Here is a 14,578-nt window from a genome sequence, read left to right as displayed (position 1 = left end):
TGTACTTCGTTACATTCAACCACTCCCCAAAACATACAAAACATAATGACAGAGAATAAAAAGTGAAAAGCCTTTAAATGCCAGGATCCATCTGGATCACTGGGTTTGTCACAGCCTGTAGCGAAGGCTGTTGTGGTCAGAGACTTTGGGGATAATGGAGTCCTCTTTCCTGTCCTGACCTCATGTCGTTCACTGGTGTCAGCAGAACTGTAAGAGATTAAAAATCAGTTAGAGATGAGCTACATTTGGATTTATGTGCTACATCTCATGGGGGGACATCGGGTAAGTGGTGAGGGTTGAGAAATCGAGGACGGGGTAGAGAAAGTGCGGCTCGTGCAAAGTCTGTGTGCTCATTCCAAGTGCATGATGGGAAATTCCCCCAGCAGTCTAAGCCTATGGCAGCATAAGATAGACTATTCTAATCAGGACATACCTGACCTAGCTTCGACTATAGGCTATGTTAAAAAGGTAGGTTTTCAGTCTCACCTTAAAGGCGGAGACCGAGCCAGACTGTCTGACTGAAAGCGGAAGTTGGTTCCACAGCAGAGGAGCCTGGTAGCTAAATGTTCTACCACCGATTCTACTTCTATTTATTTTAGGAATAACCAGTAGACCTGAGTTCAGGGAGCGTAGTGGTCTATTCGGTTGATATAAAGTGATTAAGTCACAAATATAAGAAGGTGCCTGATTATTCAGGGCCTTGTATGTAAGTAGAAGTATTTTAAAATCTATTCTACTTTTCACTGGGAGCCAGTGAAGAGAAGCCAAGACAGGAGTTATATGATCACGTGTTCTGGTTCCAGTCAGTATCCGTGCTGCTGCATTCTGGAAAAGTTGAAGGCTTCTCAGGGACTTACTAGGACATCCAGACAGTAAGGAGTTACAGTAATCCAACCTAGAGGTTATAAAGGCGTGGATTAGTTTCTCAGAGTCTTGTCGCGATATAATATTTCTAATTGTCTTAATGTTGCGAAGGTGAAAGAAGGCTGTTCTACATATTTGCTTAATGTGTTCATCAGTGATAAATCCTGGTCAAACAGGACTCCTAGGTTCCTTACTGTAGTGCAAGGGACTGGAGTATTACTGCCTAGGTTTAAAGCTCCACTTAAAAGTGCTGCTCTTATATATTTTGGCCCAAGGATCATGACCTCAGTTTTTTGTGTGTTAAGCATTGGAAATTTCTGATTCATCCACGTCTGTATGTCTATGAGACAATCCTGGAGTTTAATAGATGGGTTTGGGTCGTCCGGCCGTACAGATACATATAGCTGGGTGTCGTCTGCATAACAATGGAAATGTATGTTGTGTTTCCTGATAATGTTGCCTAATGGCAGCATGTGCAGGGTAAAAAGAATAGGTCCGAGCACAGAACCCTGAGGAACTCTGTAGTTAACCTTAGTGAATATGGAGGATTCCTCGTTTACACTAACAAACTGAAATCTGTCCGATAAATAGGACTTGAACCAGACAAGTGCCGATCCTTTAATCCCAACATCTGGTTCTAGTCTATGTAGCAGGATCTCATGATCTATAGTATCAAATGCCGCACTGAGATCCAGCAGGACCAGTATAGAAGCCAGTCCTTTTTCAGAGGCCATAAGAATGTCATCTTTTACTCTAAGTAGTGCAATCTCTGTGCTATGGTGGGTTCTAAACTAGGGCTGCAACTAACGATTATTTTAGTAATCGATTAATCGGTCGATTATTTTTTCGATTAAACGATGAATCGGTTAAAAAAAAGAGACATTTGTAATTGCCACATCTTTATTCAAAAACGGAACATTTCAAATTCACAATGCAGACTAAAGTCTAAAAACAACTGGTTATTGCTCCAACGTCTCTGAGCTATCAAAAGTAATATTAAATGATGATGAAAAAATCAAAACTTACTAGAATAACACAAAAAAACATACAATGTATGATATACATACATTTACAGGTTAAAGTAAACATGTATTTTTTTTATACTAATTTAAGTGTATTTAATATGTTGATTTTGACCCTGACAGCCTAAGCTGTAAGTGCTTATACACACACACACACACACACACACACACACACACACACACACACACACACACACACACACACACACTTTAACCAGCTTTCGTTAGTTTAATAAACTGTTCATGTTTGTAAAGCTGAATAATAATAAATTAACCCACTAAACGGGAAACATGAGAGACTAATGCTACATGTCCTTACTTCCTTACTCCCTTCCTTGTCACGGAGGACTCCGACGTGTTTTCTATTTAGGAGCTGGCTAATCACCGTGGTTCTCCCGTGCCACGCCATTTCGCTCTTGCAAAGATTGCAGCTAACACACTTTTTAGGTTCATGAATGGTAAAGTGTTCCCACATTTTAGAAGATTTCGGCGGAACGGTTTTCTCCGCCTCCGCCATGTTTCAAGTCTAAAATATAAGTTGTCGCTCACTCTAAAACTTTCCCGCACCGCTTATACGCTCGACTATTCGCGCGCACACAAAGCTCGCTGTGGGCGTGCATGAACCGGCATGAAACAGTTCATTTTCCTTCAGCTTTGTTTTCAACTTGCAGAACGATACGATAGATAGATACTTAATTCATCTCACAGAGAAATTCACAGTTTAACTTCACACAGGTTAACGTGAGGTGACGTGGGGCCCCGTTAGGGGGGTTTCAGACTGCGATGTCATTGTTGTTTAAGGGAGACGGGGATGCGACTGCTCACTGTTCTCGCTCACTGGGTAAATTTAGGCTCCGAGTGTCGGGAGCCCCCCTATCGGCTCGGGGCCCCATGCAGATGCCCAGGCCCGCCGCCTTGCCTGTTCATAAACTGCACGTCTACCCGTAGCGCGATGAAAGTGAGAAAGTGTGTTAATGCGTTAAAAAAATTAACGCGTTAATTCCACAAATGAATCATCCTGGGTTAACGCTTTAATTTTGACAGCCCTAATCTTATCGTTAAAAAATGTTATAAAGTCATTACTACTCAGCGATCGAGGGTCGATGGATTTGTTGCATCGTGGCTCTCCGTCAGCCTGGCTACAGTGCTGAAGAGGAACCTGGGGTTGCTCCTATTTTTCTCTTTTAACTCTGAGTAATAAGAGGTTCTTGCATGTCTCAGAGCATTTTTATATATATCAAAACTGTTCTTCCACAAAACATCATTATGTGTGGAACACCACTTTCTAACCTCCGCGTACTGAGCTTTAATGCTCGAGTTTGGGCAGTGTACCATGGGGCAGACTTATGCCGGGTGATAACCTTTCTCTTAAGAGGAGCAACAGTGTTTAGAACTGTTTGCAGTGTTAAATTTGTGTTGTCCACTATTCCATTAAGTTCCGTGGGAGAGATGTTTCCATAGTCTTCCTCTGTGATAGAACATGACTGGAGGGCAGACGAGAGCTGTTCAGTGAATTTTTCAACTGAACTGTCAGATAAACAGCGACTGTAATTTTTTGGGTCAGTAGCATTAGTAAGTACAACTTCAAATGAGATCAGACAGTGGTCCGATATCAAAGGATTCTCATTAAATACTACCAAGTTATGTATGTCAATACCATATGTCAAGATAAGGTCAAATTTGTGTCTATGACGAAGTGTTGGTTTGTTAACCTGCTGCTTGAAGCCAAATGAGTCAAGCAGAACTTTTAAAGATGAGCCAAGACTATTATTGGCTACATCTACATGAATATTAAAATCACCTACTATGATGATTTTGTCTGAACAGAGAACTAAATCAGATAAAAAATCTGCAAAATCACTTAGAAATTCAGAGTAGGAGTTCGGTGGTCGGTATACCACAATAAACTGGAGTCTGTCATTCTGTTTAATACTTGAGTCTAACAGACTTAGAGTAAGGTGCTCAAATGATTCATCAGTACCCGTGGGTCGAGCTGTGAGCGAAAGTATACAGTCAAATATGGCTGCGACCCCTCCACCTCTGCCATTCCCTCTAGGGGTATGGACATTGGTGTGGGAAGGAGGCGTTGCTTCGTTTATAGATACATAATCATTAACTTGAAGCCATGTTTCTGTTAAGCAGAGCAAGTCAAAATCCTGTTCGTTTATCAATTCATTCACAAGCAATGCTTTTGAGCGGAGAGAACGAATATTTAACAAACCACACTTAAAACTGTCTATCTCGGCTCGGAGAATGTCCTCGTGTTTATTTTAACGAGGTTACTATGAATGACTCCTCTCCTGTTTCGCCGTGACTGTCTAATGTATGGAGCCCTACAGGCAGACACTGTGTTAATCCTAAATCTATATATAGCTTTATCTTTATATATAGCATAATCTTTATCTATAGGGGGCGACTGAACGAGTGGAAGCACAGAGAAGCGTGTTAAACTGCAGCTCTGTTTCCTGGTCCCGACTGCTTGTTGTCACGTTTTGGTTCTAATAAACTTTGTCATATTTCTGGAAAGGAGGGAAGCTCCATCCAGAGTGGGATGAACACCATCCCTTCTAATAAGACCAGGTTTTCTCCAAAAACTTTGCCAATTCTGTGTGAAGCCCACGTTATTGTTAGGGCACCACCTTGACAACCAGCTGTTGAATGATAACATGCGACTATACATGTCATCACTCGTTCTGTTAGGTAGAGGTCCAGAGAAACATACAGTGTCCGACATTGTCTTGGCATATGTACACACCGACTCCACATTAATTTTAGTGACCTCCGACTGACGAAGCCGAATATCGTTGCATATTTACAAATGGAAATTAATTGTGATAAATCGTGATTAATCCACAGCTACCCTGTGATTAATCTGATTAAAAATGTTAATCTTTTGACAGCCCTACTAACACCATAATTAAAAATTCTACTTCAGAATAGTCATTGAGTAAAACATTTACTCCAACTCTGTCCAATTAAGTCTGTTATCAACTTTCTTCTGTTCACAGACATTTCATGAGTATAATTTTAATCCTTTCTCTCTTCTCCATTTGCTTTCATTCCACAGCAAGCAGAAACTGTATGTTGAGCAATGTTGGAAGGACGTGCGAGTGGGAGACTTCATCTCTCTGTCGTGTAATGAAATAATTCCTGCTGACATGCTGCTGCTCTATTCCTCTGACCCCCATGGGGTTTGTTACATTGAGACTGCCAACCTGGATGGAGAGACCAACCTGAAACAAAGACAGGTAGTTCCAGGGCTTCCTCTGCAGGTAATGAATGCATGAAGAATTATGAAGTGTGCTGTGTAGTTAACTTGTTTCTATTTCCCAGGGGTATAAGGTTTTGAATGTTACCATCATTAGCTTTAGAAAAATTACAAAGCTTGTTCAAATACAGATCATGTAGCTAGTATGAGGAGTCTTTTCAGTCATCCTATTAGTAGTAAAACAAATAAGAGATGAGATGAAGTTTCATGGACAATTCATAGATGATATTAGATGGAGAATCTCAAAGCTGATGTTTTTTGCGAATGGAGCGATTGACACAAAAATACCCATCATGTGTAAACATGCAGCCACTCGCTCCACCTGGCCCGACCAATGCAAAATTCACTATCACTTAATGTGTGTGCACAAAAAATTACTAATTCTAATGGACGCATTCTTGGTGAATTTAATATTCAAGCCGGTCCGAGCTGAGTCGTGCTGGCACTGTGTAGTGGAAAGCGCCATAATGGTGGGAACATGGGCAGTGTAGATTCCAGGGGCCTGTTGCACGAAACTAGGATAAGGTATTAAGCCTGGCTTTGGTACTTATCCTGGCTGAACTCAGCCTCAAGTCTGTTGCAGGAAAGCAATGGTACATAAGTACCATGGCAATTTATTATTTTGCAGTCAACAGGTTATCAATAATCCTTCTGCTCAACTTGTCCGGTCAGTTGTCACTCTGATCAGAAATTAACATGTTTTAAATATAGTAATAATAATAATAAAAAAAATATATAGTAATAATAACTATAACAATAATAATGTTGATAATAATAATAATAATAATAATAATAATAAGAAGAAATACATTTCTTGGTACCAGTTGGACACCATATCTTATTTGACTCGAGTGCCAGGCCCACTGGTAGGTCAGTCATCTCAAGCCAGCAGGGAGGGTGGCCCCATAAAGATGAATGGATTTCCCACCGCAGACAAACCACCACATGTATGCACAACTTCATCCTGTCATTGTTTGTGTATATACCACTTTTTTTTTATTTAATTAGTGTGGCTTGGATGTTGTTATTGTACATTAAAGGAGGGTGGGTAATAAGGAAGGCCAGATTAATTCATTACTTTTTTTGTGTGTGTTATATTTGTTATATGTGATCTGTGAGTTAGATCGAATGTTGTGTGTTATTTCAGGGAGGAGAGTTCACCCCTGAAAACTTCCACAGTCATATTGTGTGCGAGAATCCGAACAATGACTTTAGCAGGTTCAGAGGCTACATGTGAGTTTGTTGTCTGTTGTTTGACACAGTACATTTTTGGTTCCAAAATATGTATATAATAACAAGTGAGTTATTGTTATGTTTACTGTTATATTCCTGTAATAGTATAGTTGTGACAGTTGTGTAGATTACTGAGCATACTTTCCATGTTTTGTGACTGCAATATCACACACCTTCTGCTCATGTATACACACCTGTGAATCCTTAATTTGCTCATTCATACTACATTTAGGGTCCATCTACCTGATCCCACATTCCATGACAGTACATTCTTCTGCCTTGAGCATGTGCCACTGACGTCAATGATAGAGGCTCAATGCATACTGTAGCAGATGAGACAGCAGCAGACTATTTAAAGGTGTATGGAGGCAACTTCATTTACCAACTGGTTGGAAAATGACGGAAAATTCAAAGCCAATTAAAACGTTCAAAGGTGAATCCTCCTGCTCAAAATACCACAGTCATTCAGCAGTTTGACGTGAGAAACTCTTGCCCCAGTTTTCAGATGGACACAGCATACACATATAATGTTACATCGACTCTGTTCACAAAGATCAAATATCTTGTGACATCAAAGGTGTCCCATCCATAGATATAATACAAGGGTAGATTTCTTGTCCACGCTGCCGGCCAATGGAGACGAACGTCAGCACTGGCGGCCATCTTGTCACAGTCAGCTCGCTCACCCGTAACGTGTTGTAGTGGTACATTAAATAACCATAACTTGCTAAATTTTCTACCGACTTTCAAATGGTTTGGTTTGTTCTAAACGTCAGAGATGTAGTTATTATGACACTGCATATAAGTGAATTATTATAACTATAGGCTTTAAATAACATTAAACAGAACAGAAAGGTGCAATGAATGTACACATGCAACGTATTTATTTTCAATGTGATTAATCGCAACTAATCACACATTTTTATCTATTGTTAATGTCCCTTGATTTATTGTACCATTATTTTTCCTCATTTTAATACTCTTATCAAAAAAGAAAAGTGCTTGCTTTGTGTAAATTTGGATATTTTGGCATTTACTGTAGTGTAGGGCTGAACAATTAATCAAAATGTATCTAAATCGCAATACAGCTTACTACAATTTCAAGACGCAATATTTGTTCAAGCCAAAATATATTTTAGATTTATTTAGATTAATTATTATTACACATCTTATTCTACAGACTGAACCACCCTGACAGACAAACTAATCCTAGTCTCTTCTATGTTACAGGGTAAACCTGGTGTGTGTGAGGAGTAGGGCTGTAACGATATGCGTATTGAAATCGAAATCACGATACTCAGAGCCACGAACCTGTCTCGTGGCGTGAGAAAACAGAATCGCGAAACGCCCTTTCTAACTCCCAGTTATTTTTCCAGTCAGCCGCATGATATGAGCTGCAAACGTATTTTTATTAGTGGTGTCAAATGATCGCGTTAATTGTGATGAATAAATTACAGTCATCATTAACGCGTTGTGTTTTTTAATCACGTTAATCTCTTCTTTACTGATGTCCCCGCTACCGGGGGCAGGGTCAGATGCAGCGACAAAAGCGTCATAAAACCATGTCTAACTTTAACAAACACAGACATGCTGCATACCCACAGAAAGGTAAGAAACTCAGCTAAAAGCTCATATAAACCATTCTTATGTTCACCAAACACAGTTAAAACACGGATGGATCAAACCAGCAGGAGCGAAAAAAAAACGCTAGAGCACACACAAAAGTGGCACCGGAGCATTAGCGTGATTATGTAAACAGCAGAGAATTCACAGATTCTACCATTTTTATGACTCTACGACCGATTCACGGATCCAGCCCCAAAATAAGAGCAAAACAACAATTGACTATCAAGAAATACAAGCGGAAATGTTGTCTTACCTTTGCTGTTTATCAAAACAAGTTATTTTCACTGGAACAAAACTGCTTCTCATGAAGAACTACACTTCCCAGCATGCTTTGGGGACAAATCCCAGTCTGATCGATCATTTACTTTGTATTTTTCAGCAGTATTATTTTGTTACAGAAAAGAGAGAAATCTTTGGTTATTTATTTATTTATGTTCAAATCGGTTCACAGTGTTCCAAAATATGTGTTACTAAATGTTACATTAAGTTGCTATATAAGTAAATGTTTAAATAACATTTAAAAAAAACAAAAAAAACGTGTAATGTATCGAATCGTGGATCAAAAATCGTGATACAAATCAAATCGTGAGTTTGTATATCGTTACAGCCCTAGTGAGGAGCTATGTGTGTATGGCAAGCCGTTAGTGTACTGTTTGTCGTGTGTTGTTTCAGAGAGGTGCGTAGGTGAAGTAGGAAGTAATGTGTTCTATATGTTTACATTAGCGAGCCACAGGTGAATATCTCCGTCACCCTGCATATTTTGAGTTATTCCTCTTATTGTGATAGAGCCGGGTTCTAGCCCCCCCCAGACCCCCCTATATTTTGCACATTGCATGTATCAATCAATCAATCAATCAATCTTTATTTGTATAGCCCACAGTTTGCAAAACATAGTTTGTCTCACGGGACTTCACAGGGTTGGTAACGTCCTCTGTCCTTAGACCTTCAACCAGGGTAAGGAAAAACTACCAGGGAAAAAACCCTTGTAACAGGGAAAAGGGTAGAAACCTTAGGGAGAACCACAGGTGAGGGATCCACTCCCTGGACGGACAGACGTGCAGTAGATGTTACCCAAAACATACAATACACAATGACAAAGAATAAAAAGTAAAAAGTCTTTAAATGCCAGGATCCATCTGGATCGCTGGGTTTGTCACAGCCTGTAGCGAAGACTGTTAGTCAGAGATTTGGGGATAACGGAGTCCTTTTTCCTGTCCTGACCTCATGTTGTTCACTGGTGTCAGCAGAACTGTAAGAGATTAAAATCAGTTATAGATGAGCTACATGTGGATTTATGGGATCCATCTCATGGGGGGACATCGGGTAAGTGGTGAGGGTTGAGAAATCGAGGACGGGGTAGAGAAAGTGCGGCTCGTGCAAAGTCTGTGTGCTCATTCCAAGTGCATGATGGGAAATTCCCCCAGCAGTCTAAGCCTATGGCAGCATAAGATAAACTATTCTAATCAGGACATACCTGATCTAGCTTCGACTATAGGCTATGTTAAAAAGGTAGGTTTACAGTCTCTCAATAAAAGCCTTTGAGGCTTTCAGGGGGTCTCAAATGTTAATTAGGGGGGTCTAGCCCCTGTGTCGTCTGCATAACAATCTAAATTTATGTTGTGTTTTCTGATAATGTTGCCTAATGGCAGCATGTACAGGGTAAAAAGAATTGGGCTGAGCACGGAACCCTGAGGAACTCCGTAGTTAACCTTAGTGAGTATGGAGGATTCCTTGTTTACCCCCCACTTCAAAAATAAAAGGGAGGTTTGAGATCGGTCTATAGTTAGAGTGCTAGTGTCCAGAGAAGGCTTTTTAAGTAATGGCTTAATTACTGCCATCTTAAAGGCCTTTGGGACGCAGCCCCTCAGTTAAGACATATTTATTTGATCTAGTAAGAAATCACCAACTTGTGGTAGAGCCTCTCTAAGGAGTCTAGCTGGTATAAAAAAAATTGTTATAAAGTCATTACTACTCAGCGATAGAGGGATCGATGGATTTGTTGCATCGTGGCTCTCCGTCAGCCTGCCTACAGTGCTGAAGAGGAACCTGGGGTTGCTCTTATTTTTCTCTATTAACTCTGAGTAATAAGAGGTTCTTGCATGTCTCAGAGCTTTTTTTTATATATCAAAACTGTTCTTCCACAAGACATAGTGACTGTCATTATGTGTGGAACGCCACGTTCTTTCTAACCTCCGCGTATTGAGCTTTAACGCTTGAGTTTGGGCAGTGTACCACGGGGCAGACTTATCCCGGGTGATAACCTTTCTCTTAAGATGAGCAACAGTGTTTAGAACTGTTTGCAGTGTTAAATTTGTGTTGTCCACTATTCCATTAATTTCCGTGGGAGAGATGTTTCTATAGTCTTCCTCTGTGATAGAACATGACTGGAGGGCAGACGAGAGCTGTTCAGTGAATTTTTCAACTGAACTGTCAAATAAACAGCGACTGTAATAATGCTGCTGTTTAGGATCAGTAGCATTAGTAAGTACAACTTCAAATGAGATCAGACAGTGGTCCGATATCAAAGGATTCTCATTAAATACTACCAAGTTATGTATGTCAATACTATATGTTAAGATAAGGTCAAGTGTGTGTCTATGACGAAGTGTTGGTTTGTTAACCTGCTGCTTGAAGCCAAATGAGTCAAGCAGAACTTTAAAAGATGAGCCAAGACTATTATTGGCTACATCTATGTGAATATTAAAATCACCTACTATGATGATTTTGTCTGAACAGAGGACTAAATCAGATAAAGAATCTGCAAATTCACTTAGAAATTCAGAGTAGGAGTTTGGTGGTCGGTATACAACAATAAACTGGAGTCTGTTATTCTGTTTAATACTTGAGTCTAACAGACTTAGAGTAAGGTGCTCAAATGATTCATAAGTACCCGTAGGTCGAGTGGTGAGCGAAAGTGTACAGTTAAATATTGCTTCGACCCCTCCACCTCTGCCATTCCCTCTAGGGGTATGAACATTGGTGTGGGAAGGGGGCGTTGCTTCGTTTATAGATATGTAATGGTTAACTTGAAGCCATGTTTCTGTTGAACAGAGTAAGTTAAAATCCTCATTTATTCATTTATAAGTAATATTTTTGAGCGGAGAGAACGAATATTTAATAAACCACACTTCATTTTTCTGTTCGTTCTCGGCTCGGAGAATGTCCTCGTGTTTATTTTAACAAGGTTACTATGAATAACTCCTCTCCTGTTTCTCCGTGACTGTCTAATGTATGGAGCCCTAGAGGCAGACACTGTGTTAATCCTAGATCTATGTTCATATATAGCTTTATCTTTATATATAGCATAATCTTTATCTATAGTGGAACTAGTGGAACTAGTGGAAGCACAGAGAATCGATTAAACTGCAGCTCTGTTTCCTGGTCCTGACTGCTTGTTGTCACGTTTTGGTTCTAATAAACTTTGTCATATTTCTGGAAAGGAGGGAAGCTCCATCCAGAGTGGGATGAACACCATCCCTTCTAATAAAACAATTCTGTGTGAAGCCCACGTTATCTAGTAATGTCATTTGTTGAGCCAGGTGCAAATCTTCACAGTTTAGTGTAAAGTATTGAAATAAAACATGTTTTGTTATAAATCAGTATTTACTGTCTACTGTATTCAAATTTAGCTGTTGGCTATTTTACTCCATGCTTGCATCACTGGTTCACTCTTTCATCACTCTTTTCTAATCAGTGCGAAGCTCATTGACTCATTCCCTTTTTTTTAAATGTAGGTGCTGTGGCTCTGTTGCATTTGTTGTGCCACCATGTGAAGTGTGGTGAGAGCCGCACCTTGACAGCTGCAAGTCAGTGTCAGATTCCACTATCAGACCATGCCCCCTCACAGATTTAATGAAGATTAAAGCACTTTTTATTAATTCTCTCCTCCTTCATTTATTGATGATGGTCTTGTGATGCACTTACATCTTTATGTTATCCATATTAACTCTGCATTTTTTCATGAAAGTTGAGGCATTTTGTGTTGTTGAGTTGTAGTGGTTTGTGTGTTTGTGTGTGTTGTCCCAAAGGGAGCATTCCAGTGGGGTTCGTGTTGGCCTGCACAACAACAACCTCTTGTTAAGGAGCTGCACTATCCGCAACACTGAGACTGTGATAGGCATCGTAATCTATGCTGGTAAGAGAAAAGCATCACTCATACGGCCACCAGTGTAACCAACAGCTGTGACAATGGCATTGCTCATCATGCACTAAGATACACATAATTATCTTTTTTCAAAAAGAGTTTATGTGTATTTACATCTGAAATTATGCAGATATTCTCTATAAGCTAGAGCCTTCAAGTGTGGTAAGGCTTGCAAATAGTATGTTGCATTTTTACACTTTTACCATTGTTATTAACAATTTGGAAATCACATTACAAATAAAACAGTATTATTGTAATATCACCTTCCTCCAAATTATTACCATACTATTGCCATTTTGTTTGTTTGTGTAATGTACGGTGGCCCTGAGGTGCAAAACACAAACGCAAATCACAAAATCCGGAAATCAAATCACACAGTGCAAACACAAAAGCAGAAAACACGAAAAACATTAACTCAAAATGGAAAAGCATTTTACAAATTTTAGCTCACTTAGTAGAGCTGCCGTCCTCTGAAGTACACACTATAGGTAGCCCCAGTTCGAATCCAACCTCAAGCTAAAAGCACAAACATTAAAGCAGACAACATAAAAACATTATCTCTCAACGAAAACGCAAATCAAAAAATGCAAACACGAAAGCAGAGAACACAAAAACATTAAATGACAATGGAAATGCATGTCAAAACGGAAAAGCAAATCAAAAAACACAAAAATAAAAGCACAAAACATTAACGAAAAAACGTTGTTTCCTGTGATCGATCAGGGTCCACGCTCATTTAACCTCCATATGTGTATGCTTGGTGAATCTTATTTTGCATAACATGTTGTAGTACTTCTGGTTCAGGGTTACTGTTGAATATGGAGCTGTTTTCGGTCAAGGAGCCACTGACGGTAACCGATGTCTGTCAAATATGCAGGCTGACATCTAAAACTCCTGCGTCCAAAATGGATAAGAGGTTTACGATTCACGCTTCCTCATACATATGCGACAACAGGCCGGTGAAATCAGTTTCCAGCGGCACCCTCCTCCGCCTCTATATGTACATATATACAGTTTGACACAGTTCTCTTTATTTTGGCTCTATGCACCACTACAATGGATTTGAAATGAAATGAACAAGATGTGCTCTAACTGCACACTTTCAGCTTTAATTTGAGGGTATTTACATCCAAATCAAGTTTGCATTTGGAATCTGTTGCTGTTATCTTTCTATATGAGATCCAAGGAGCTGTCACTGTCAGTGAAGCAAGCCATCATTAGGCTGAAAAATCAAAACAAACCCATCAGAGAAATAACAAATACATAAGGTGTGGCCAAATCAACTGTTTGGAACATTCTTAAAAAGAAAGAACGCACCGGTGAGCTCAGCAACACCAAAGGACCTGGAAGACCACAGAAAACCACTGTGGTGGACGACAGAAGAAGAAAAAGCCCTTCACAACAGTTGGCCAGATCAAAAACACTCTCCAGGAGGTAGGTGTTTGTGTTTTAAAGTCAACAATCAAAAGAAGACTTCACCAGAGTGAATACAGAGGGTTCACCACAAGATGCGAACCATTGGTGAGCCTCAAAAACAGGAAGACAAGATTAGAATTTGCCAAACGACACCGAAAAAAGCCGTTATAATTCTGGAAGAACATCCTATGAACACAGGAGACCAAGATCAACTTGTACCACAGTGATGGGAAGAGAAGAGTGTGGAGAAGGAAAGGAAACTGCCCATGATCCACAACATACCACCTCATCAGTGAAGCATGGTGGTGGTAGTGTCATGGTGTGGGCATGTATGGCTGCTAATGGAACTGGTTCCCTTGTGTTTATTGATGATGTAACTGCTGACAAAAGCAGCAGGATGAATTCTGAAGTGTTTCCAACAATATTATCTGCTCATATTCAGCCAAATGCTTCAGAACTCATTGGACGGTGCTTCACAGTGCAGATGGACAATGACCCAAAGCATACTGCAAAAGCAACCAAAGAGTTTTTTAAGGCAAATATGGAATGTTATCAGTCAATCACCTGACCTGAATCTGATTGAGCATGCATTTCACTTGCTGGAGACCAAACTGAAGGGAAAATGCCCAAAGAACAAGCAGGAACTGAAGAGCGTGTCAGTAGAGGCCTCACAAAGCATCACCAGGGATGAAACCCAGTGTCTGATCATGTCTATGCCTTCCAGACTTCAGGCTGTAATTGACTGCAAAGGATTTGTAACCAAGTATTAAACAATGAAAATTTGATTTATGATTGTTTAGTTTGTCCAGTTACTTTTGGTCCCCTAAAAAGTGGGAGGCACATATAGAAAGTGTTGTAATTCCTACACCGTTCACTTGATTTGGATGTAAATGCCCTCAAATTAAAGCTGAAAGTGTGCAGTTAGAGCACATCTTGTTCGTTTCATTCCAAATCCATTGCAGTGGTGAATAGAGCCAAAATAAAGAGAACTGTGCCGATGTCCAA

General features: G+C 39.9%; 1 protein-coding gene across 1 annotated transcript in view; it reads left to right on the top strand.

Moving 5' to 3' along the window:
- The window catches only part of atp10d (ATPase phospholipid transporting 10D), a gene marked incomplete at its 5' end in the record, with an annotated part of 50,184 nt that overhangs the window by 3,455 nt on the left and 32,151 nt on the right, over positions 1 to 14,578 (top strand). The window contains 3 exons of the mRNA XM_083907793.1: positions 4,954 to 5,158; positions 6,302 to 6,387; positions 12,042 to 12,148. Of these exons, the coding sequence (XP_083763919.1) occupies positions 4,954 to 5,158; positions 6,302 to 6,387; positions 12,042 to 12,148 (398 nt within the window). The remainder of the gene's footprint in view (positions 1 to 4,953; positions 5,159 to 6,301; positions 6,388 to 12,041; positions 12,149 to 14,578) is intronic.

The sequence above is a fragment of the Microchirus variegatus genome, assembly GCF_963457635.1.
Source record: "Microchirus variegatus genome assembly, chromosome: 21".
Lineage (NCBI taxonomy): Eukaryota > Metazoa > Chordata > Actinopteri > Pleuronectiformes > Soleidae > Microchirus > Microchirus variegatus.
The sequence above is the reverse complement of the archived record's forward strand: the minus strand, read 5'-3'. Positions and strand labels throughout refer to the sequence as shown.